The sequence below is a fragment of the Protopterus annectens genome, chromosome 4.part0 (genome assembly GCF_019279795.1).
Source record: "Protopterus annectens isolate FY-2018-M chromosome 4.part0, PAN1.0, whole genome shotgun sequence".
In the NCBI taxonomy this organism is placed as follows: domain Eukaryota; kingdom Metazoa; phylum Chordata; order Ceratodontiformes; family Protopteridae; genus Protopterus; species Protopterus annectens.
This window is the reverse complement of record NC_056733.1, coordinates 945433601-945456315: the sequence shown is the minus strand read 5'-3', so window position 1 is coordinate 945456315 and position 22715 is coordinate 945433601. Positions and strand designations below refer to the sequence as shown.

The 22715-nt window shown below is 45.4% G+C and overlaps 1 protein-coding gene across 4 annotated transcripts in view; it reads left to right on the top strand.

Moving 5' to 3' along the window:
- The window catches only part of MPHOSPH9 (M-phase phosphoprotein 9), a 2191511-nt gene that overhangs the window by 593078 nt on the left and 1575718 nt on the right, over positions 1-22715 (top strand). For all 4 annotated transcript variants that reach the window (XM_044068924.1, XM_044068922.1, XM_044068923.1 and 1 more), the window contains exon 6: positions 18410-18554. In XM_044068924.1, coding sequence (XP_043924859.1) covers positions 18410-18554 — 145 coding nt within the window. The remainder of the gene's footprint in view (positions 1-18409; positions 18555-22715) is intronic.

Here is a 22715-nt window from a genome sequence, read left to right as displayed (position 1 = left end):
AGTTCCTCAGATGGGCTAAGAATTTAAGACCTCCAAGAAAACAACCAATACCTGCTTGCGATCTTAATTTCATTCTGAAAAAACTGACTTTGCCCCCTTTTGAACCAGCTGCCTCATCATATTTACAATATTTGTCCTGGAAAACAGCTTTCCTTCTGGCTATCACTTCAGCTCGTAGAGTTTCAGCACTACAGGCTCTTATGACTGTCCAGCCTTTCATTATTTTCCATCAGGACAGAGTTTCATTACGTACCAACCCGTCCTTTATGCCTAAAGTGGTATCCAGGGTAGCTTTAAATCAGGCCATACATTTACCTACTTTTTATCCTAATCCTCAAAACAAAGGGGAGAGATTACTGCATTCCTTGGACATCCACAGACGACTGCGTTATTATTTGGACAGAACAAAGCCTTTCAGAAAATCAGAACAGCTTTTTGTGGCCTATGCCATAGGAGCTCAAGGAAAGTCATTATCCAAACAGACAATCTCAAAATGGATAGCCCACTGCATATGCTTTTTCTATTCCTTTCATGGCAAAACTGTACCTACAGGCATTAGAACTCATTCCACCAGGGCCACAGCCACCTCTGCAGCCTTCCTCAGAGGAGTGCCTACCAAGGATAGTTTAGAAGCAGCCACTTGGAGTTCTGTGCATACCTTCTCTAAGCACTACAACCTACCATTATACTCCAAGTCTAGAGCAGGCTTTGCCATTGCAGTCTTGCAGGGCATTTTGGCTCCTCCTAGCTCCACCTAGTGCCTACCACCCCTTTCTTAGCTTTGGGATTCTACCCATCTGTTATGACTGCAGCTGTATACACGATGAACATAGTACAGTTTTGTACCTACCATAAATGTAGATGTTCGAGTGCTAATACAGCTGCAGTCCAGGTTTCCCTCCCACCTTCCCCTCTAGGGGTATTCTTTTATGGTGTATTTGCTTGCAACTACTGTTTTTTGATTATATTGCATTGCATTATTACATTATTTTATGTATTGCCTTCCTTCTGGGGGCACCTGACATCTGGGGCAAGAAAGACTGAAGAAAATGGCGTTGGCTGGTTCTTTTATACCCCTGTCGCACTGACGTCAGGGAAGAAGCGACGACAACCGACGCCGGACCTAGACTTTGGAATTCGGCCGACCGAGGACCCGCCTGACGGCAGGAGAACCCATCTGTTATGACTGTAGCTGTATTAGCACTCTAACATCTACATTTTTATGGTAGGTACAAAACTGTACTTTTTCTTCCCCAATCATTCAAACAAAGGAGAGTATTGCCTACATATTCGCAGGCAAATTTGCTTCTACTTGAACAGGGCTAAGGCCTCTCGTAAGCCAGACCAGTTATTTTTAGCCTATTCTGGACCTAGATTAGGATGTGCTGTTGCTAAGGTCACATTGGCTAGATGGTTGAAAGACCTTGTGACCTTCATTTATACACAACGTAATATTCCATTGCCTACTACCATAAAGGCTCATTCGACAAGGTCGGTGGCAACTTCTGCTGCCTTCCATGCCAGAGCTTCTTTACATGACATCTGTGCAGCTGCAACTTGGGCTACACCTCAAACCTTCATCAGTCATTACAAATTGGATTTGGCCTCCAGGGGAAGAGCATCTTTTGGTTCTGTGGTGCTCAGTAATGTCCTTCCATGAGAGCCTCCCAGGAATAGAGGTAGCTGGGGACTCTGTCCCATGCGTAAGGAATGAACGAGGATTAACAATATCAGATAAAGAAATTACATCTTACCATAACGTTCCATCTGTATTGTTGATCCTTGTTCAGTCATTAAGACCCTCCCTCTTCCCCCTCCTGTGGCTTCTAGTGGATCTCACCATCCGGTTCTTTTAGGTCATTTGACCAGAGGTAGCCTCTACCTTCTTTTGACTTGCAAACTCAATCTGAGGTAACAGGGAGAGGGGAATTCTGGGTAAGAGTTTAGCTCGAGAGTTTGTAGCTGATGCGAGCTTGGAAGATGGCTGGCTCGGTTCCGAGGTTGGAACAGATACTCACGCGTAATGACTTGAACGTGGATCAACAATACAGATGGAACGTTATGGTAAGACATAACTTCTTTTTCCATCAAAAAGCATAAGAATGCCATCAGGAGACTGAGGACATCCTGTTAAATGGTGTTGGTAGTCTTGCGTCCACTGACTCAGGATGCAGTGAGCCCTTTTTGCAGTCACTGTCACACACAAGACTTGCAATATGACCACTTTGCTGGCCGCCACGTCTGCATTTTGCATGTTGTCATAGGCCGAAGACTCTTGGGCCATCCCATCACTAGGAATCCCTGAATTCCAGTAAGTGATCTGTTCTGGTTCCATCCATAAACTCTATTCTCAGTGACGATGAGAGTAAGATACTCCTCAACAGATTTGGGTAAAAGGCTTGTACATCTGCTACCCCTTTCTGTCAGAGCCCTGAACTGTCTGCCCAACATGCTTACGTTTCAGTAATCCCTGCTAAAGAGGATGAGGGTGAAGGCGTAAGGCATCTCAGATAAGGATCGTAAATTCTAGATGCTTGTTGTACCCTCTCTGCTTATGTGGCCAAGCAGTCCACAAATATGGATTTGATTATGTGGTGTATTTGGCATAATGGTTAAGGTCTTCCACCTCTTAGATACAAGATACAGGGCTTGATTCTGACCTGTGGTTATTGGCTAGGCTTATAATGGTTAGCCTAGTGTTCACCTATGAACCTGTGATGCAGTGGATGACTCGTGTAGGGCAACAGCCACAGAATCTGTGATTTGGAGACGTGCCTGGTTGAGAACTCTGCTCCTACCAGACCATGCAAACATGAGGCTGCTTAATGCAACTCTGGAAAAGAAACGTTTGCTGAAAGTGTTTTCAAGAGACTGGAGGAGAAAGGACAAAACATAGTCTGTCAAGCAAGTTTTTCAAGCACAGGCACCTAAATTTAGCAGGAATTATCCAGCTAAATCGTGGGCTTGTATCACAAACTAGACAGGAGTAAGTCGGGAAAAGGGAAAGAAGAAAAAAATGCTGGCAAATTAAACCTAAGGAGAAGCCTTGGGACTACCAGGGCACTGACTCAGACTGTGTAGTCATGACCCTACTTGGCTACTTTCTCCCCATACACAAGCTCATCTCAACCCAGCCCTCTATTCTTCTTTCACTTCTGTCATCCCTCAGATTTGGTAGGCACTTGGCGTTCTTCATTCAAAACTTAAAAAAAAAAAAACATTACCCAGGACCAGTGGGTCCTGATCATTGTACATCAGAGTTACAGGTTAGAGTTTTTAGAAACTCCAGAGTGCAGAGCAACTGCCCCTGTTCCAGACGACCAGCTGATTCTGATACTTTCTATACTATGTGAAAAGCTGGAGGAAGGGGGCCACAACAAAAGTACCCTTAGGGGACCAAAGAACAGGATCCTAACCCCAGACTGTTCTGGCTGCTAAGAAAGGAAGGAAGTCACAGGAAGACCCATGCAGAGCCTCTGTCCTTTAAACAAGTTTGTCACTATTCCATAGTTCAGGAATGTTAACTCTCCAAAGTCTTCTCACTCTGCTTTCCCCTCAAGCCCACATGGTCACTGTAGACCAAGCTGATGGTTACCTCCATATCTACATTGCCAAGAACCACAGAAAGTTCCTCAGGTTTGCACTGGGGGGCATGCACAGACACACTCACTACAGTTCACGTCCTTGCCTTTAGCTTGTGTTACTGCATCCAGAGTTTTTACCATTTGCCTGGTTCTAATAATCCATGTCAGGATAAAGGGCATTCACGTCTACTCTTAGATGGATTTCTTTTTCATTTACATTTTTTGAGGCAATATGCAAGACTTTGGACTATTGTTTCAAGATCCAGGGCTTTTCAGTCATTGTAAAGAAGTCCAGGCTCACTCCCACAGAGTCCAGGCTCACTCCCACAGAGCCTGGTCTTCCTAGGAGCACAGCTAGACATGAATGTCCAGAGAACCTTCCTCTCAGAGGACAAGTTTTCTTTTTTGACTCTACTTTTAGAATGTTTATCAGCAGGAGGTGATAACGGCCAAAGAATTTGCTGCGTATTCTCATGTCCTCCAGTTCATGTCAGGCAGTACAACTGTGGTGTGGCAACTTAAACAGGGAGAAAATAGTTCATGTGTACTGTGCAGACTTAAGAGTTAGCCCGTGGGGAGGGGGTGGACATGACTTGGACAGGAACTTTTAGGAGATAGCCAGGAGGTGGCCATGACTCTGACAGGAGCTTACATCCTTTCGCAATAAATGTGCTAGCTGACTGAGTAGCCGTCAGATAGACCTTCATGAATGAATGAATGTTGAAAGGCATGTCTTTCTTGATCTGACCAGAATTTGGAGGTGTGTGATCTGATCGGAATGTTGGGTGTGCCAGAAATAGACCATTTTGCTTAATCTGTAAACAGTCACATGAGAACGTTATACAGCATAACAGTAACTCCAGACTGGTAGCCTACAAGATAGATGCATTGTCCCTGAATTGGACATGTCAGCCTGTACACATTCCCTTCTGTGCCCCTGATTCCTAGATTACTGCTTAAAATCAAGGCAGCGTCACTAAAGTCATAGTTGTGCCCCCCCTTGTGGTCAAGGCAAAACTGTTTTCTCTCCTACACAGCCTTCTAAGGGAAAAGTGAAAAATGTTGCCTCCTGATGTGGACCTTGTCACTTAAGAAAAAGGGTCCCCTCTGCACTACAACCTAGTTACTGTAAGGCTAACAGCTTGGATGATTTCCCATTAATCCCAGTTGGTGCCTGTATTCTAAGGCTATGCAGAGCATTGTGAGAGAGTCTAGGAAACCAAAAACAAGGAAATTAATTTATACCACAATGAAAATGATGATTCTTCTGGTGCATATCCAGGGGTTACACCCAAGTAAGGCATGTATGCAGTGCTCCTGGATTATCTGCTGGACCTTTACAAAAATGGCATGCCTTACTCAGTTCTAAAGGTTCATGTTTCAGTTATCTCATCCTGCCTGGCCATAGACCCTTCCTTTTATTCCAAGTCTTCAGTAAAGCAGCCCCTAAATGGTGTTTTGCACTTCAGGTCACAAAACGAGATTATGGATCTGTAGATACTGTTGTATGTCACTTTCTGATATTTTGTCACTTACCTTTTGCAAAGAAAGTGCTGAATATGGCAAAACTGGAAGATGTAAAGTCTCACCGCTTGGTGTACAGACATCAACAGTTAATCTAGTTTGCTAATTTCTCTTGGCATTTGGTGGTATTTAATTTCCTCACCTCTTCTTTGAAAAGGGCTAAAATCCATTTTTGTATTGCATGATGTTAAGTTGTCTGTCTCGCCTTCGTTCTTGCTGGTTGGGATCGGAGCCGATCCTCGGCTCCGACTCGGCCATCTTCAATAGCTCGAGAGCTGTTTACTGGATCGAGGCTACACCTTATCCCATAATGCGTAGAGATAGCTACACAGATCTCATTTGCTGCTTCAGCTGCGAGGTGTTTTTCTGGCTCAGGCTTGTATAGAGTTTTTTGTGAACTTTTTTCACTAGAATTTACCATTTCTAGTATTTTATTATTAGCAATAGTTTTGTTTCTGTGATAGATAATTGTTTATCTTATAGTATCCCTCCTTTTGTAGAACTCGTTTAACTTAGTTCTCCCCCACCCCCTCACCCCCCTCTTTTTCTTGTCAGGTTAGCCATTTAAGTTAGAGGCTTTCCTTCTGTTATTTTTTCTTATAGGCTAGCCGTTTAAATTAGAGGCTTTCCTATTATCTTCCAAAAAAAAAAAAAAAACCTTTATCTATAGTCTTTCTAGTGGGTGTGTTTTTTTGTAGACTGTATATTGCTTCTTGTTATTGTTGCTATCATTGGTTTCTTTCTACTGTAAAGGATGTCAAAGGAATCCAAGGTTTCTGGGTTCAAGAAGTGTGACTCATGCTGTCAGAAAATGTCTCTGACAGATGGGCACACTTCTTGCATCTATTGTTTAGGCGCTGTGCACCTGCAGGACTCTTGTTCTATTTGCCATGCCTTTAGTCCAAGAGTCCTGCAGGAGCTTAAGAATAAGCTGATTCTTGGGGATCTTTTAAAACCCCAGGATTCACCGGCCAAAAACTCACAGCCAATAAAATCCCCTAAATCCACTAAGCCGTCAGCTCCAAGTTCGGAGCCGTCTTCGGTTCAGGGTTTACCTTCTACATCAGTTCCGGCTGGCACCGACAAGACAATCTAGCCTTCGTGGAGCCACAAGAGGCGGAGGTCCCCTTCCTTAGAGTCGGTGCATTCGGCTCCTCAGTCTCCTTTACTTCAGAACGAACGTGGTCACCGATCCTCACTCCTCTCGATCCTCTAGGCTGTTGGATCATGATGTGGAGAGAGTGGTCAGTAGGTTGCTGAAGTAGCAGGCACTAGCTAAATTGTTGTCCAGCCCTCCTCAACAGGTATCGGCTCCGTCCACTTCTCTCGATGTTCCTCCTCTGACTCTAGTGAGTTCAGAGCCAGAGTTCGTTGGGGTTCGAGTAGTGGAACTGTCGGCTCCGATAACTCTTATCTCCTTTGGTTCCGACGTCGGCTCCGATTCCCTTGGTGGCACCTTCCATTGAGGGATCTGGGTGTTCGGGGCTCCCTCGTCTGCTCCGAGGGGGCGAGTGGCATCGGACCCTTGTCCGACCCCGTTCTCACTCTCGCTATGGCGCAGGTGAGCTCAGCTCCAACATCTGTCTCGGAGCCATCCCCCTCGGTGCGGAGAAAGATTCCTATTTCTTCGGAACCGGAGCTTTCTCTGCATCGTGGCAGGGATGCCTTCGATGTCATGCAGCGTGTGCTGTCCTCTTAGTCAGCTCCACTTTCAGCCCCACCGGCTCCGTCCCCTGTAGTGCCTGTGCCAGCCTCTGCTCCTCCTCCAGACCCTAAGCTTAGGGAACCAATGCTCCAGGGCACCCCATTGGGTGTTTCCTCCTCTTCTGAGGCCTCTCCTGATCACTCAGAGGAGCCCCCTCGAAAGAAAAAGTGTAAGAGGAAGCACATTGACTCACCCAGTCTGTCATTTCTGATACAGACTTAGATGATTCGGAAGGGTCCCAGAGATCCCCCTCTGAAGATATTTCCTTCTCGGACATCCTAGAAATGCTTAAGCAGAGAGGGAACTGAAATCCCCTAGCCCCTACTGAGGATGAGTCTGTATATCTGGATGCCTTCGGTTACCGACCTTCCACCTCCTGGGTGTCTCCGCCTTTCGATCTACTTATGACAGTGGTGGCTCGAAAGGCTTGGTCAGCTCCTGATACAGTGGAACCAACTCCGAGGAGACCTAGTAAATTCATTTCAGCACCCCAGGATAAGCAGTTCCTTTCGAAAGGTGTTCCTGTTGATGCCATGGTGGTAGCAGCAGCCACCAAAAATGAGTTAGAGACCTCTTAGTCTGTCCAACCCCCTAACAAGGAGTCTAGGACGATGGACAGATATGGGAAGCGAATATTCGCTTCAGCGACCTTCTCTATGAGGTCACTGAACTACCTATGTCATTTTACCCGACTTCAAAGGGATCTCCTTAAAGAGCTCGGAGATGCCCTTAAAGATCCAACAGCTGAGGGAGCACAAGCCAAGGTAGCTTCCCAGCTAGCGACGTTTAATTCTGGTGTTAACTCCTTCATGAGGCTCATTTCTTATGCAGCCGATGGGGCGAGTAGAGCCGCAGGTACCGGTGTGGCCCTTAGGAGGCATGCGTGGATGCAGCTGTGTAACTTTGCGGAGCCCTTTCGAGCTTCCTTCACCAACACTCTCTTTGATGGCTCCTTTCTTTTTGCACCACAGGTGAAAGACACTTTGACTAGGTGTGAGCAAGAAGGCAAGACTCTCTGCCATGGGAGTCCGTATTTCCACTCCTTCTAGACCTTACCCTAAGGGTCAGAAGAGTCGGAAGATGTGGTTCCGCAAATCTCAGGGAGCCTTGCCTGACACTCGTAGTGATTTTTTTTCCAGAGGCAGAGGGGGAAATAATAATAATAGACGCCGTCCTCGTAGCAGACGGGGTCTGCAGAACCAGGGCAACAGAGAATCCCTCTCTGATGAGCCCTTCCTGCATCCCTGAAGGGTTGCCTGGTTGCTGAACTCTGGAGGTAGTTGGGGGAAGACTTTCGCTGTACCCAAAAGCCTGGCAAAGTTTAACACAAGACAGATGGGTACGGTCTGTTATATCCGGAGGTTACAAAACTCCCTTCCATCAACCCCACTTTTACAGTCAAGGAAGACCCTTCCAGATGTTCCACCCAATCTGAAGGAGCAAGCAGTAATAGAAGTTTCAAAACTGCTAGAAAAAAGAGCCATCCAGAAAGTCCCGGCAGACCAGCACAGATCCGGAACTTACTCAAGGTTTTTTTTAGTACCAAAAAAGACAGGGGACTGGAGGCTGATTCTGGGTCTCAGCAGACTAAACAGGTCTGTGCAAAGAACAAAGTTTCAGATGGTCACTGGTACAGTCCATTCTACCCTTTCTGGGTCAGGACAATTGGATGTGCTTGATAGATCTTCAGGACGCGTACAACCATATAAAGATGGACAGGCATTCCAGGAGATAGCTTCACTTCCGGCTGGGGGCCAGTCATTATCATTTCAGAGCTTTGCCCTTTGGTCTCACCACAGCCCCCAGGGTGTTCACCAAATGTATGGCAGTGATCACGGCTCACCTGAGACGTCAAGGATTCCAGGTGTTTCCGTATCTAGACGACTGGCTCCTTACTGCTACCACCAGGCATCAACTCATACAAGCATGGGACTACACAATCACAATCTGCACCCAGCTCGGCATTACAGTAAATTTTGAAAAATCTGCCTTGTTGCCCTGTCAATCTATCACTTGCATAGGTGCAGACTTAGACACAAGGGATATGTTTGCAAGGCTGCCACTGGAAAGGGTGTCCGCAGTCCGTCAGCAGGTACAGGTTCTGATGCAGAGCAAAAGGGTCCAAGTCAGATATGTCCTTCAAACTCTGGGTTCCTTGGCAACAGCCATTCTCCTAATTCCACTAGCATGCTTTCATATGAGAATTCTTCAGTGGTTTCTGTTTACGCAGTGGTCTTTCCAAGAGCTACCCATGACTCACATGATCATGATCATGGATGCATGCAAAAGACATCTTTCTTGGTGGATGGTCTCCCCACTAGTTACTCAGGGCAGACCTTTCATACAACCCCCTCCGGTAGCCACAGTGACGTCAGATGCCTCCCTGATAGGGGGGGGCATTATCTGGGCAGGACAGTCCAAGGCACGTGGCAACCTCACGAGTACCATCTGCACATAAATGTCCTGGAAATGAGAGCCATGCTCCTGACATTGCAAGCCCTTCAAGACTCTCTTCCTTCTGGGACCATTGCTATTCAAACGGACAACATGTCAGTGGTGTGGTTCATCAACAAGCAGGGTGGAACCAGATCCTACCCCCTGTGTCGAGAAGCACACAGACTTTGGCAGTGGGCGATTTTCTCCCAACGTTTTCTGATTGCGACGCACATCCCCGGGAGATCCAAAGTCATAGCGGACAGGCTCAGCAGAGCTATCCTCATGCCTCACGAGTGGTCTCTGAATCAGGAAGTTGCGAATCTTATTTTCCGCAAATGGGGACAGCCTTGTGGTGATCTCTTTGCCACCTCCTTCAACAGCAAATGCAGCAACTACTACTCCCTTCTTCCACTTTTGGTCACATACCCAGAGATGCTCTAGTCCATGACTGGCCCCAGGGACTTCTTTAAGCCTTTCATCCTTTCCCCCTGATACCCAAACTTATACAGAAAGCAATATTGTTGGGTTGCAAAATGATCCTCATTGCTTCCTACTGGCCTCGACAGATATGGTTTCCGTTCCTGCACCATTACTTTCTTGATCAACCCTGGACTCTGGACCCAATTCCAGACCTCCTGGTTCATCAATCAGGCGGGTTGCATCAATCCCTCAAAACTCTCCAGCTCGCAGCTTGGTTGCTCCACTTCCAACCTTAGCCAGGCTTCCCAGCAGTCCGTGACATTATAGTCTCCTCTCACAAGTCTACAACGAGGAAAACTTATGCTAGCAAATGGAAACGTTATGTGGATCCCTTTTCAGCCCCAGTCCACGAAATTCTGGAATTCCTAGCACAACTGTTTCACTCCGGGTCCACTTCTGCTATGATCAGGGTACAAATGGCAGCCATTTTTAACTTTCATGTTGGTTTTTCGACTTCTAACATTGTCTCATAAGCTCTGTAAAGCTTTTTTGAGAGGGGACAACTCTTCTTAGGCCTCCAGTGAGAGATCCCCCTCCTCCTTGGGACCTTAATTTAGTCCTAACCTCCTTAATTCTGCCCCCTTTTGAACCAGCAGCTTCCTGCTCCATCAAGTTTCTATCTTGGAAGACGCTCTTTCTGGTAGTTATTACTTCAGCCAGACGCATCTCCGAACTTCAGGCGCTATGTGTTCGTCCTCCTTACTTGGTTTTTCATAAGGACAGGGTTGCTCTGAGGACTAATCCTTCGTTTCTTCCTAAAGTCTGCTCAAAAAGTAATTTAAACCAATCTCTAGATCTTCCTGTGTTTTTCCCTAATCATACCAACAAGGCAGAGTACAAATTACACCAATTGGATGTTCATAGGCAATTGCGTTTTTACCTGCACAGAACTAAGGAAATAAGGAAGTTGGACCAATTATTCCTTTCTTATGCCTTGGGCAAACAAGGTCTCCCAGTTTCAAAGGTAACCTTGTCCACACACTATTTCTTTCATTTATCAGTTAAGGAACAAAGAGTTACCTATCAAACCGAAAGGTCATTCTACTAGGGCCTTGGCCACCTCTGTAGCCTTCCAGTCTAGGTTGCCCATGGATTCTATCTGTGTAGCTGCCACATGGGCAAACCCTCATACCTTTATTTCTCATTACAAGTTGGATATGGTCTCCAGGAGCAAAGCTGACTTTGGTTCCACTATTCTGAAGAGTCTGTTCCACTGAGCCACCCAGGATTTTAGGTGCTAGGGATGCTGTCCCAAGCAGCAAGAACGAAGGCGAGATAGACAACCTAACATAAAGAAGTTATGTGGCTGCCATAACGTTCCAGGTTAGTTGTCTTCATCTCGCCTTCCTTCCTTGTGTCCCACCCTCCGTCCCCCTGTCCTAGTGGACCGAGAGGAGTTTTTTCCTGTTTCACTGGCTGTGTGTTCTCTTGTTTTCCTCTATTAACTTAGAGAATATGGCAGGTATAGTCAACTGATTTTTTGACTGGTTCATTCTCTTGTTATGTCTGGAGTTAGCTATTTCAAACGAGATCTGGGTAGCTATCGCTAGGCATTATGGGATAAGGGGTAGCCTTGAGCCAGTAAACAGCTCTTGAGCTATTGAAGATGGCCAAGTCGGAGCCGAGGATCGTTTCCGATCCCAACCAGCAAGAAGGAAGGCGAGATGAAGACAACTAACATGGAACGTTATGGTAGGTACATAACTTCTTTTTCGTGAATGCTCATGGAGTCTAAAGTATGCCTGTTCAGTATTTTTTCTATATATAATCTTTATTTGCATACTTGTAAACCATATATTTATTTTGCATTCTTTCAGCTTATGTTTTCTGTCTACTGGCGACTGGTATAAACAATAAAGTAAAAAATGTGTTAATCATGTACTGTAGTAGTTTGATAGTGTCTGTTCAGAGCAGGTTTTTTATTTGTGGGTTAGTGTGTAACCATGTAATCTGATGTTGTTAATCTTCTTTCCATTCATCACTGATGGGTTCGGTTCTGAGCCCTCGGACCGAGTTGGCCTTATTACCAAGCTCGCGCCAGACAAAAAAAACTCTCAAGCTAAGTCTCTACCCAGAATGCCCTTCTTCCTCTTACCTCAGATCTCATTTGCCACGTAGCCATAAAGCCGCGTTTCAGCCGAGCTCTCAGCTAAGTGAAACTTTTTTGATATTTCTGTGAAAAACTTTGGATGTCTTCATATTTTATTAAGCAATTAGTATTTCTAGTGTGTTTTCTTCTGCCTAACCCTGTTATTTTCCCTCTACCTGTTGTTACTGTTGGTAAACTTTCAAGTACCATTGTTGGTACAGCCTTTCCTCCCTTACCCTTGTGGTATTTTTCAGTACCATTGTTGGTATTCTCTCTCCTGTTTTAACTTACTAGCTTTGACCTGTATTCAGGTGTTTCCCTTTCTTTTCTCTACATACAGTGTATTGCTATATTTGTGACTTTTTGAACGAAGTTGACTTCATTATAGTTGGATTATACAGTTGGCCTATGGTGTTTTTTTCTATCAAGATGTCCGATAAGAAAGGTACTTCAGGTTTTAAGCATTGTTCTTCATGTAAGGGCAAATTACCTAACAGTGATTCTCATGATGACTGTGTGTACTGTTTGGGAGTGCCCCACCTTTCGGTGCAGCCTCCATGTGACATTTGTCAGAGTGTCAGTCAACACACTCTTAATGAGCACAAAAATAAACTCATTCTGAAAGGGTTACTCAAGTCTCCCTTCTCAGAGGCCATTTCTGCGATGGAGGTCTCAACCCCTCCTTCTAAGGACAAAAAGAGATCCCACTCTGTTCCTTCTTCACCATCAGGTGATCAGAGCAAGCCTGGGAAATCAAAGGTCCCAAAGTTATCCTCAGAACATAAATCTGCCTCTTCGGCTCCGACCATCTCAAAACCTTCAATACCGGCGCCTGTTTTGGCACTGGTCCTGCCTCTGACACTGATCATAGACCTTACTACGCCTATTTCGACTTTGGCACCTGTGGTCACTTTGGCTCAGGGCACACCTTCAACTATGCCACTAGTTCCCATTTTAGAACCGACCGTTTCGGCTCTGAGTGCCACTTCCTCACCGAGCATTGTACCGACCTAACTGGATTTGACCCCTTTACTTTTGGTCTCGAAATTAGAGACTTTGGTGCCGCCAGACCTTGCACCATGGACCCGATAACTCCCCTTTTGTAAATCCATTCCTGGGCCAAGCATATAGCCCCTTCCTCGAACGCCCTGACTCTCCATCCGGAGTATCCACTAGCACCACCAGGACCCTTTTGGAACATGGCATGGTGCATCTTGTAGACCAGTTGTTGTTTAGCCATAGGGATTCCCTCATTTTCTAGGACCCATCCACCTGCAGGACTTGGATTGTCTTATCCACGGGCTCCATCTTACACTCATCCTTTGACCATCTCAGTTCCGAAGCCTTCTGCTCTGATATCCTTCTTGGAACCCATCACCTCGGCGCCTATGCTGCATCTCACCCCGGCTCCAAGTTTCTCCCTTTAGTCTTTGGTTCCTTCTGAACTGGTCCTTCCTCAGTCTAGGGATTGGGGGACGGGCACGTCGGCCCGGGGTACGGAGCCATCTCTTTCCTCAGTTCCATCCTCTGTGCCGATAGCCACACCCATACCGATTCTGCTGGAGGCTCCATCTGTGGGAGCGGGTTCGTTGGAGTGGGGTGTGACCCCGGTCCTGAGGCTGTCTTTTTTGGTTCCGGGCTCCCATTCCTGTTTGCGCGGGCCTGCCTTCCGCCCAGTGGAGAGGGCTCTTGCTTCTGGCAGCACTGCTTTGATGACAGAACCCCAGTTTTCACCCCCTGAGTTACAGCTGTCACAGACCACCCCCTGGGACTCCAGGTAGAGAAGCCACAGGACACCCCTGTTCAGGGTACCAATTCTTTCGAGTCCTCATCAGAGACAACCACTGAGGAGCCCCCTCGAAAGAAGATGTGCAAGAGGAACACACGGACTCACCCAAGGAGTCCTTAACAGAAGACACGGATTGTGATGATGGTGAAGGGTCCCCATGGTCACCTTCTGATGATGTCTCCTTCAGAGACATCCTGGAAATGTTAAATCAGAGAGGTGACTGGAAGCCCCCTAACCCTTTGTCTAAGGAGTCCATGTTCCCGCCTGCTGACGAGCTCGTCGTGCAGTGTGGTTGGAAGAACCCTGATTCCACTGAGGCGATCCTTCGGAGACCAGATAAAATTCTTTCCCTTCCCACATTGGTCCAAAGGGTTACCAGTGATGCTATGGTGGTGGCGGCAGCGGCCACGAAAAAGGACTTGCTTCAGGGACCTTTGCTATATGATCCCCGAATTATTTGGCACATTTTAGTTGACTCCAGAGGGACTTGATCTTTGAACTCTGTCTGACAAGGTCAGGGATAAATTGGCCTCGCAGCTCATAACCCTGTAATTGATATCCAACTCGTCCATGAGGTTGCTGTCACATGCGACCAAAGGGGCGGCTAGAGCAGTGGGTTTGGGCATTATGAGCAGTCATGCCTGGATGCGCATTTGTGACCTCGTGGATCCCTTCAAGTCTTCCTTTCTGAAAGCTCCCATCGATGCTTCATCCCTTTTTGGTTCCAAAGTGAAGGACATGCTAGCCAGGTGCGAGCAAGACGGGAAAACCGTGTCTGCCATAGGCCTGCAGTTTTCCAACCCTCGCCGTACCTTCTCCAGGAATCAGAGGAGTGGAAAAATGTGGCATAAGAAATCTTAGGGTCCTTTCATGCCACACATGGTGATGATATTCCCAGAGGCAGAGGGGGTAACAATTCTGGAAGACACCCCTGTAGAGGCAGAGGGGGTCCTCATAACCAAGGCTCCAGGGACTCTTTTTCTGGTCAACCTTATCAGCGCTCCTGAGGAGCAGCCTGATTGCTTACCTCTGGAAGCAGTCGGGGGTCATTTCTCTCTCCATCAAGCTGCCTGGCAATCTATCACCACCGATTGTTGGGTGCAGAGCACTATCACCAGAGGTTACACCATTCCCCTTTCTTGTCAGCCAAAATTTTCAAGAAAACTTCCTGATGTTCCACCCAGTCAAAGGGAAGAAGCAGTTTCAGAAATTATAAAGCTGTCTTAGAGTCATCCAGCCAGTCCCATCAAACCAGCTTGTATCCAGATTTTACTTGTGATTCTTTTTGGTGCCAAAAAAGACAGGGGACTGGAGGCCAATTTTGGATCTCAGCAGCTTAAACAAGTCTGTCATTCAAACCAAATTCCAGATGGTCACGGTTCAGTCCATTCTTCCCTTTTTAAGAGAAGGCGATTGGATATGCTCTGTAGACCTCCAGGTAATCACATCAAGATGGACAAATGCTCCAGGAGTCTGCTTCGCTTACGGCTAGGAGCCAGTCGTTATCAATTCCGTGCCCTGCCGTTCGGTCTCTCTACAGCCCCCAAAGTGTTCACGAAATGCATGGCAGTGGTAACAGCTCACTTGAGACTAAAAGGATTCCGAGTGTTTCCATGTCTGGATGACTGGCTCCTTACTGCCCCCGCCAAGCATTTTCTGGTAACAGCACTGCATTATACTCTCTCCCGGGCAAAACTGTTGTGAATAACGATACATTGGAAGAAATCAAACCTTATCCCTGCACAGCAAATAGAGTTCATTAGAGCAGTGTTCAATACTCAGTCCTGTCTGGTATGGCTTCCAATTCACAGACTCCATTGATTGAGGCTTCACCTCCGGGTGATACAATCTCAAGCAACAGTCTCTGCAAGGGAAGTTCTTCAGGCCCTAGGTTCTGTGCCAGCGTCAATCCCAATAGTGCCTCTAGCAAAGCTACATATGCGGATTCTGCAATGGCTTCTTCTGTGTCACTGGTTCCCAAACTATCACCCCCTCGATTTTCAGATTCGAATAACCAACTCCTGCAAACAAGACCTGCTTTGGTGGATGAGGCCAGACATGGAACTTTGGAGTCGTCCATTTCAACCTTCTCAGCCCACAGCCATTGTTACTACAGATGCTTCTCTGATCGGGGGGGGGGGGCATTTCCAGGGAAAGACTATCCAAGGTGCATGGTCCACCTCAGAGGACCACTTGCATATCAGTATTGTGGAACTGAGAGCTGTGCTGTTAGCATTGCAGGCCTTCCATTTGGCTCTCCCTTCCAGGACAATTGCAATTCAATCAGACAATATGTCAATGGTCTGGTATATCAACAAGCAAGGAGGAACCAAATCCTATCCCCTAATTTGAGAAGCCATGAGAATTTGGCAGTAGGTGATAGCGTCCAACCGCTTTCTGATAGCAACGCATATCCCGGGGAGCTCCAATGTGATTGCGGACAAATTGAGCAGATGTATCCTCCTACCTCATGAGTGGTCCCTCAACCCCGAGGTGGCGTCTGTAATCTTCAGCCACTGGGGCCAGCCTTACTGCGATCTTTTCGCTTCCCCATCAAACACCAAGTGCAGCAGTTATTTTGCCCTACTTCCCCCAGAGGGGGAGTCACCGAGGGATGCTATGATCCATGATTGGCCCACGGGACTTCTTTATGCTTATCCTATCATCCCTCTGATCCCACAATTTCTGAAGAAAGCTCTTCGGTTGAGATGCAAGGTGAATCCTCATAGCTCCATTCTGGCCTTGACAAGTTTGGTTCCCCTTCCTTCGGCCTCACCTAGTATACCCGCCGTGGATTCTGGACCCTCTACCAGATCTGATTGCTCATCTCCAAGGGTTGAGTACCCAAATCTGTCCAGTCTCAAGCTGACAGCTTGGTTTCTCCACTTCCACTAGTTGCCAGGCAAGCTGATCTCTCCTCGCCTGTTTGAGACATCATTCTGGCCTCTCACAAACCATCCACCAGAAGACTATATCAGGATAAATGGAAAAGGTTGTCTATCTGGTCCCAGGATAACATGCTAGACCCGTGTTCGACTCCAGTTCCTGCAGTACTTCAATACTTGGCTATGTTTTTTGATAATGGAGCTTCTGCCTCTATGGTACGAGTAAATCTAGTGGCAATTTCCACAATGGTATAGATGGCACCCCTCTTATCTCTTTGCACCTTTGCAAGGCTTTCCTCAAGGGGGCGTCTCATGTCAGGCCTCCTGTCAGACAGCCCATGGAACCAAGGAACCTCATTCTAGTCCTTCAGTCTGACTCAAAAACCTTTTTATCCTGCTGCGGAGTGTGACCGAAAGTTTTTGTCTTTGAAATTCTTGTTCTTGGTACCATTACATTTGCCAGAACAGTTTCTGAGCTGCAGGCATTGTGTATCAAGCGGCCCTATATGGTCTTTTATAAAGACAGAGTATCACTTTGGACAAATCCATCCTTTCTTCCCAAAGTTGTTTCTGAATTCTCCATTAACCAGACCATTGAGCTGCCAGTGTTCTTTCCGAATTTTGCCAATAGAGGAGAGTACTGCCTTCACTCCTTAGACATTCATAGACAACTGAGAGTTTACCTAGACAGGACCAAACCTATCCGTAAATCTGAAGAGTTGTTCATCTCCTTTTCTGGGCCCAAAATGGAAGAGGCTTTTTCCAATGTTACTTTGTCAAGATGGCTAAGGGAATGCATACGTTTCATGTATTCCCTCAATAATGAACCTATGCCAAAAGTTAAAGCTCACTCCACTAGATCTATGGCAGCATCTTTAGTTTTCCATTCCAGGGCTTCCATGGATGACATCTGCGCAGCAGCTACTTGGGCTAAGCCATCATACGTTTATCAATCATTACAAATTGGACTTGGCCTCCAGAGGGAGAGCTGCCTTCAGCTCAGTGGTACTCAGGAATGTTCTTCCATAAGGGCCGCCCAAGGAACAACAAGGTAGCTTGGGATTCTGTCCCATCAGTGATGAATGGAAAGAAGATTAACAGCATCAGATCAAGAAGTTTTGTCTTACCATAACGTTCCATCTGTGTTCATCTTCTTTCATTCATCACTTCCCACCCTCCTTTCCCCTCCAAAGGCTCCTGGGGGATGCTTTGATTCTAAGTGGTGCCTTAGGGTATTTGCACAGAAGTGGCCTCGGCTTTACTTCTTTTCTATAGCAACCTCGATATGAGGTAACAGGGAGAAGGGCATTCTGGGTAGAGACTTAGCTCAAGAGTTTTTTTGGCTGGTGCAAGCTTGGTAATAAGGCCGACTCGATTCCGAGGGCTCTGAACCGAACCCATCACTGATGAATGTAAGAAGATGAGCATCACAGATGGAACGTTATGGTAAGACATAACTTCTTTTTTTTCAGTAATCACCTAGCCTAATTCTCTAAGTTTGCTGGATTGTGCATTGAAAATGCCTACGTAAGCAATATGTTTTTGGAGGTGAGAGGAGACTGGAATTTGAAAAGAAATTCAGGTGAACACAACGAAAAGCAAGCAAAGTCTGCTCAGACTGCAGGCATTGTTAAGACGGAGGCAACAAAATTGGTTACTGACGCTGTGCCAACTGTGCAGAACGTACAAAGGAAGTAATAAACATTTGTAATACACTAGCATGAGTTAAACTTGAGTCCAGCATCCTTTTCTCTGTTATTTAATGCTGTTTTGGCCATCTCTCCTTGAGTAGCTTTATTTTTTTTAACTAATAAGTGAAGCTGTGTAATAAGTGAAGCTGTGAAATAAGTTTTCTGTTATCACTTGTCCTGGTGAAAAATAAATTAACATTAGTTTCAACATCTCTGCTTACATTAGATTGTTAATGTCATGGGCACAGAAGTCAAAACTGAAAAAACAGAAGTCAAAATCTGCTCAAGTAGTTAATTTAGAAACTGGACCGAACTGCAACTCTACTCAAGGAATGGAGCAGGGAGCAGCACAACAGACAACACCTGAGCAGGTGAGTTTGTTGATTAATAGCATAACGAAGACTGTTTTAAGACTTTAACTGTGGTGTTGACAATTGTACATTTTTCTGATGTTATTGCATTTTAACTAATTGGCTCTTATAACTGACATGTATTCATAGACTATCTTCTTTCTATAGTGACTGTCCACATGATATTAAAATCGTTTTTTTTGTAGAATTTTCACATTTTATGGTAATTGGCTCTATATGTGTAGCGCACATGAGTTATTGACAGGTTTTGGACAAGCTGTCAAAAGGAGTGAATTTGGAGACATCTTGAATTAATTTAACTGTTCAAGATGACTTTCACTCTAACCTCCAACACAGTTTGACTTCTCCCAGTCTGATTGTTGTTTTCTCCGTATACCATGTAGAGAAGTGTAGTAACAGATTGCTTGTTATGGGGCCATGATCAGCACTGCCGCGTGACCACACATCGATGTTGTGTTTGGCAACATAGTACGTCACCAAGGAATTCTAATGTCTCCCTACCTGCCGTGGTGGGTATTGATGATGGGTAGTAAAGGTTGGACTGCCATCTTAATGGCATGTGCCAGGCTAGGAGTTGGTAACATAAGGCTCGCGCAGTACATCTGTTCAACTGCCAGGTATGAGGACGCTGTCAGATGGTGTGTCCTGGACCACTCGGGTATTAGTAAAGCTATCTTTATGTGCACATCTACAAATGGTGTAAAGAAAAGACGTTCCTTAACACAGCTGCCCAGCGCCTGTGTGATGTCATGCAAGGCTTGTATCTAAGTGCACATCTACAAATGTAAAGAAAAGACGTTCCCTTACACAGCTGCCCAGCGCCTCTGTGATGTCATGTAAGGCTTGTATCCAAGTGCATGTCTACAAATGTTGTAAAGAAAAGAAGTTCCCTTACACAGCTGCCCAGCACCTCTGTGATGTAATGCAAGGCTTGCATCCCATTGCAGTTCACATGGTAGTCCTGCAGCTGACATCATTAACATTTAGTGCAGGTAGAACATGGCTATCCCAGCTGCCACTCTGTGACAGTCAGCAGGATCTTTTTGCCCAGTGTGGCCTTGAGCAGCTGGGAAGATACTTTTATTTAGTGCCAAGAAACTCATTGTCACCATTCATGTTTTTATTTTTAGTTGTTTGACGTAGATTATGAAAGTCTCACCAGCACCATTATAATTATCAACTTCTGTTTTGCTGATTTTGTTTCTTCATGAGGTTAAGTTGTACTGTCAGCTGCCCCAAGTCTTCTGTCACACAATCCATCCATCTTTTTTACTGGGCATCCTCTTTTTCTCTTGCCTTCTTCCTGTTGTTCCCAAGTAATCTTTAGCAAATTTTCTGCTTTTCTACACTTGTGCCCAAATCACGATGATCTGTTCCCTTTGGCCTTCTAAGCAGATGAAGCTACTTTGGCCCCATATATTTGCTCTACACTGTATATTCTGCCACCTCTCTCAGGCACTTCATCTTCGTTACATCTGGTTTCCTCAACTGCCCAGATTTCTGGAACCTAGAGAAGTAGTAGTTGTGCACCTGCCTTCTTCACTTTACTTTTAAGCTTTAAGATTTTTTGTCACGCACTACCCCAACATATTCTGTCAGTTGGATACAACCTGTTTCTAATTTTGACGTCTTCATTCAGACTTCCTTTTTCCTTAGCGACCTCCCTCAAACATACTTGAAGCTGTTCACCCAGTCTGCTATTTTCTCTTCTATCTCAGTTTTTAACTTCCAATTTTCCCCTTTTGCTGTCTTGACAATTCTTTTGTGTGTTTTTCTGTACTCCGTTTCATCCCATTTGTCTTCCGTTTTCATTTGTTGACATTCCTGTTCATTGTCTGCTCATCATGCCACGTCATCTGTACATAGCAGCATTGTCAATCTGTTCTCTTCCTGTTCATTGTCTACTCATCATGCCATGTCATCTGTACATAGCAGCATTGTCGATCTGTTCTCTCTTCCTGTTCATTGTCTGCTCAGCATGCCACGTCATCTGTACATAGCAGCATTGTCGAGCTGTTCTCTCTTCCTGTTCATTGTCTGCTCATCATGCCATGTCATCTGTACATAGCAGCATTGTCGATCTGTTCTCTCTTCCTGTTCATTGTCTTCTCATCATGCCATGTCATCTGTACATAGCAGCATTGTCGATCTGTTCTGTCTTCCTGTTCATTGTCTGCTCATCATGCCACGTCATCTGTACATAGCAGCATTGTCGAGCTGTTCTCTCTTCCTGTTCATTGTCTGCTCATCATGCCACGTCATCTGTACATAGCAGCATTGTCGAGCTGTTCTCTCTTCCTGTTCATTGTCTGCTCATCATGCCACGTCATCTGTACATAGCAGCATTGTCGAGCTGTTCTCTCTGACCTGTTTACTGACGTAATTCATCACAAACATGAACAGCATTGAACTTAGAGCTGAACCCAGTTGCATATACCCACTCTACTGGGAACCACTTTGTGAGTCCAAACACTGTTTGTACATATGTCTCCAAGTCCTTGTACATAGTCTGCAGTAATTCTGAAATGTTTTTGGGACTGCAGGCATTTAGGTGGTCTTAAAATGTCTCACCATTTTATCATTTTTAAATCTCATGTTTCAGAAAGGGATCTGTCTCCGTCTGCATGACAACAAAGATTCTGTAACTTTTCACTGTTGGTCACCATACAGTTTTACATCTCAAGACTGTGTTTTGTAGAGATCATTAAAAAGCCATAAACAGCTAAAGTGTAAAGTTTTCCAGAGAATTAGTTGTTGGTGATATCTCTACAAGAGTAGAAACAACTAATTCTCACTTATACTTTTACACTCTATAAACAAACTGATAAATGCTTTCATTCTGGCCTGTGAACATTTGAACTTATGTTGTAATTTTCATTCATTCCCCAACTGATGGGTTTTGATCCAAGACTCTGGTCCAACTCGGCTGCTTCTACCAGCTCATCGAATCCTAGAACTCTGAAGCTCCTCCCTTTACACATAATGCCCCACCAGCCTATTGTACCTCAGATCTCATTCACCACCATTAAAGTATCAGACCCGGATTTCCTAGCTCTGTAGTGTTTTTGAGTAATCGCTGGATTTTTTTTTTTTTTGTTCTGGTGTTGTGAGTTAAGTTTAGTATTTTGCCATTCTTCCTCCCTCTCATATTTTAGTGTTCTTAGCAATTCTTTCTTCCCCCTTTAGTGTAAGTTACTGTGTTTAGTATGTCTGCTGTTACCATTGCTGGTATTCCTTTGTACTGTTTTGAGTACTTTTAGTGAAATACTATTGCTTCTTGGCTAAGATGTTAGTACTTGCTGCGTTCAGCTGTGTATTGTGGTAGCAGTGTTAAGATGTCAGGAAAAACCCTCTGGGTTTGAAAAGTGTATTTCCTGTGGGCATAAGATTCCGAATTCTGATGCCCGCAGGGAAATGTGTATATTTGGGTTCAGCAAACCTTCATGGTAGCTGTGACTGACATTTGTTCAGGATTTAATTCTAGGTTCATGACTGACCGCAAGAACAAATCCATTCTGTGGGATCTCTTGCCCTCTACTTCTTGTTTGGTGGCTGGGGCTTTAAACCCCTTCAAAATAGACAAATTAAAAGTTGACCCCCAGGGTGAAGATGAGTCTCAGAAAAGGTCTCCAGTTTATACCTTGAATTCAGCTTCGGCTTTCTCAGCGGAGCCCCCAGCCAAGATTCAGAAAAAGTTGGATCCATCAGCTTCTGATCCGACCACTCAATCTCCCAATCACTCACTTCCGTCCTTCTGTTTTGGAGACGTCGGATTCGGTATCCCTGTGGGTGTCTACTTTGGATCTGAAAAATATTTTCTGAAAAATATTTCTTCTTTGATTCTAGTGTTTCCCCTGAAAAATATTTGTTCTTTGACTCTAGTGGTTCCCCTGAGTCGACCAGCACCGAGTGTTTTGGATCTGGAGGACTCTCAGAGCTGAAGCATCTGGAGTCAACTCCCAAGCTTTCTGAGCATCTGTGCTGAATAACTGAAGTCTGACTCGCTCCTCGGGTGGAGTGCTGATAGGGTTTCAGGAGCCGATGAGCTGAATGATTCCGGCTTCGGATCTCTCAACTTGTGTTTCTCCTAGCCACTTGGCTTTTGAGGATGTAGAGAGGGTTTTTTCTATGCCTAGAGAACAGACATCCCTGTCTCCCTCT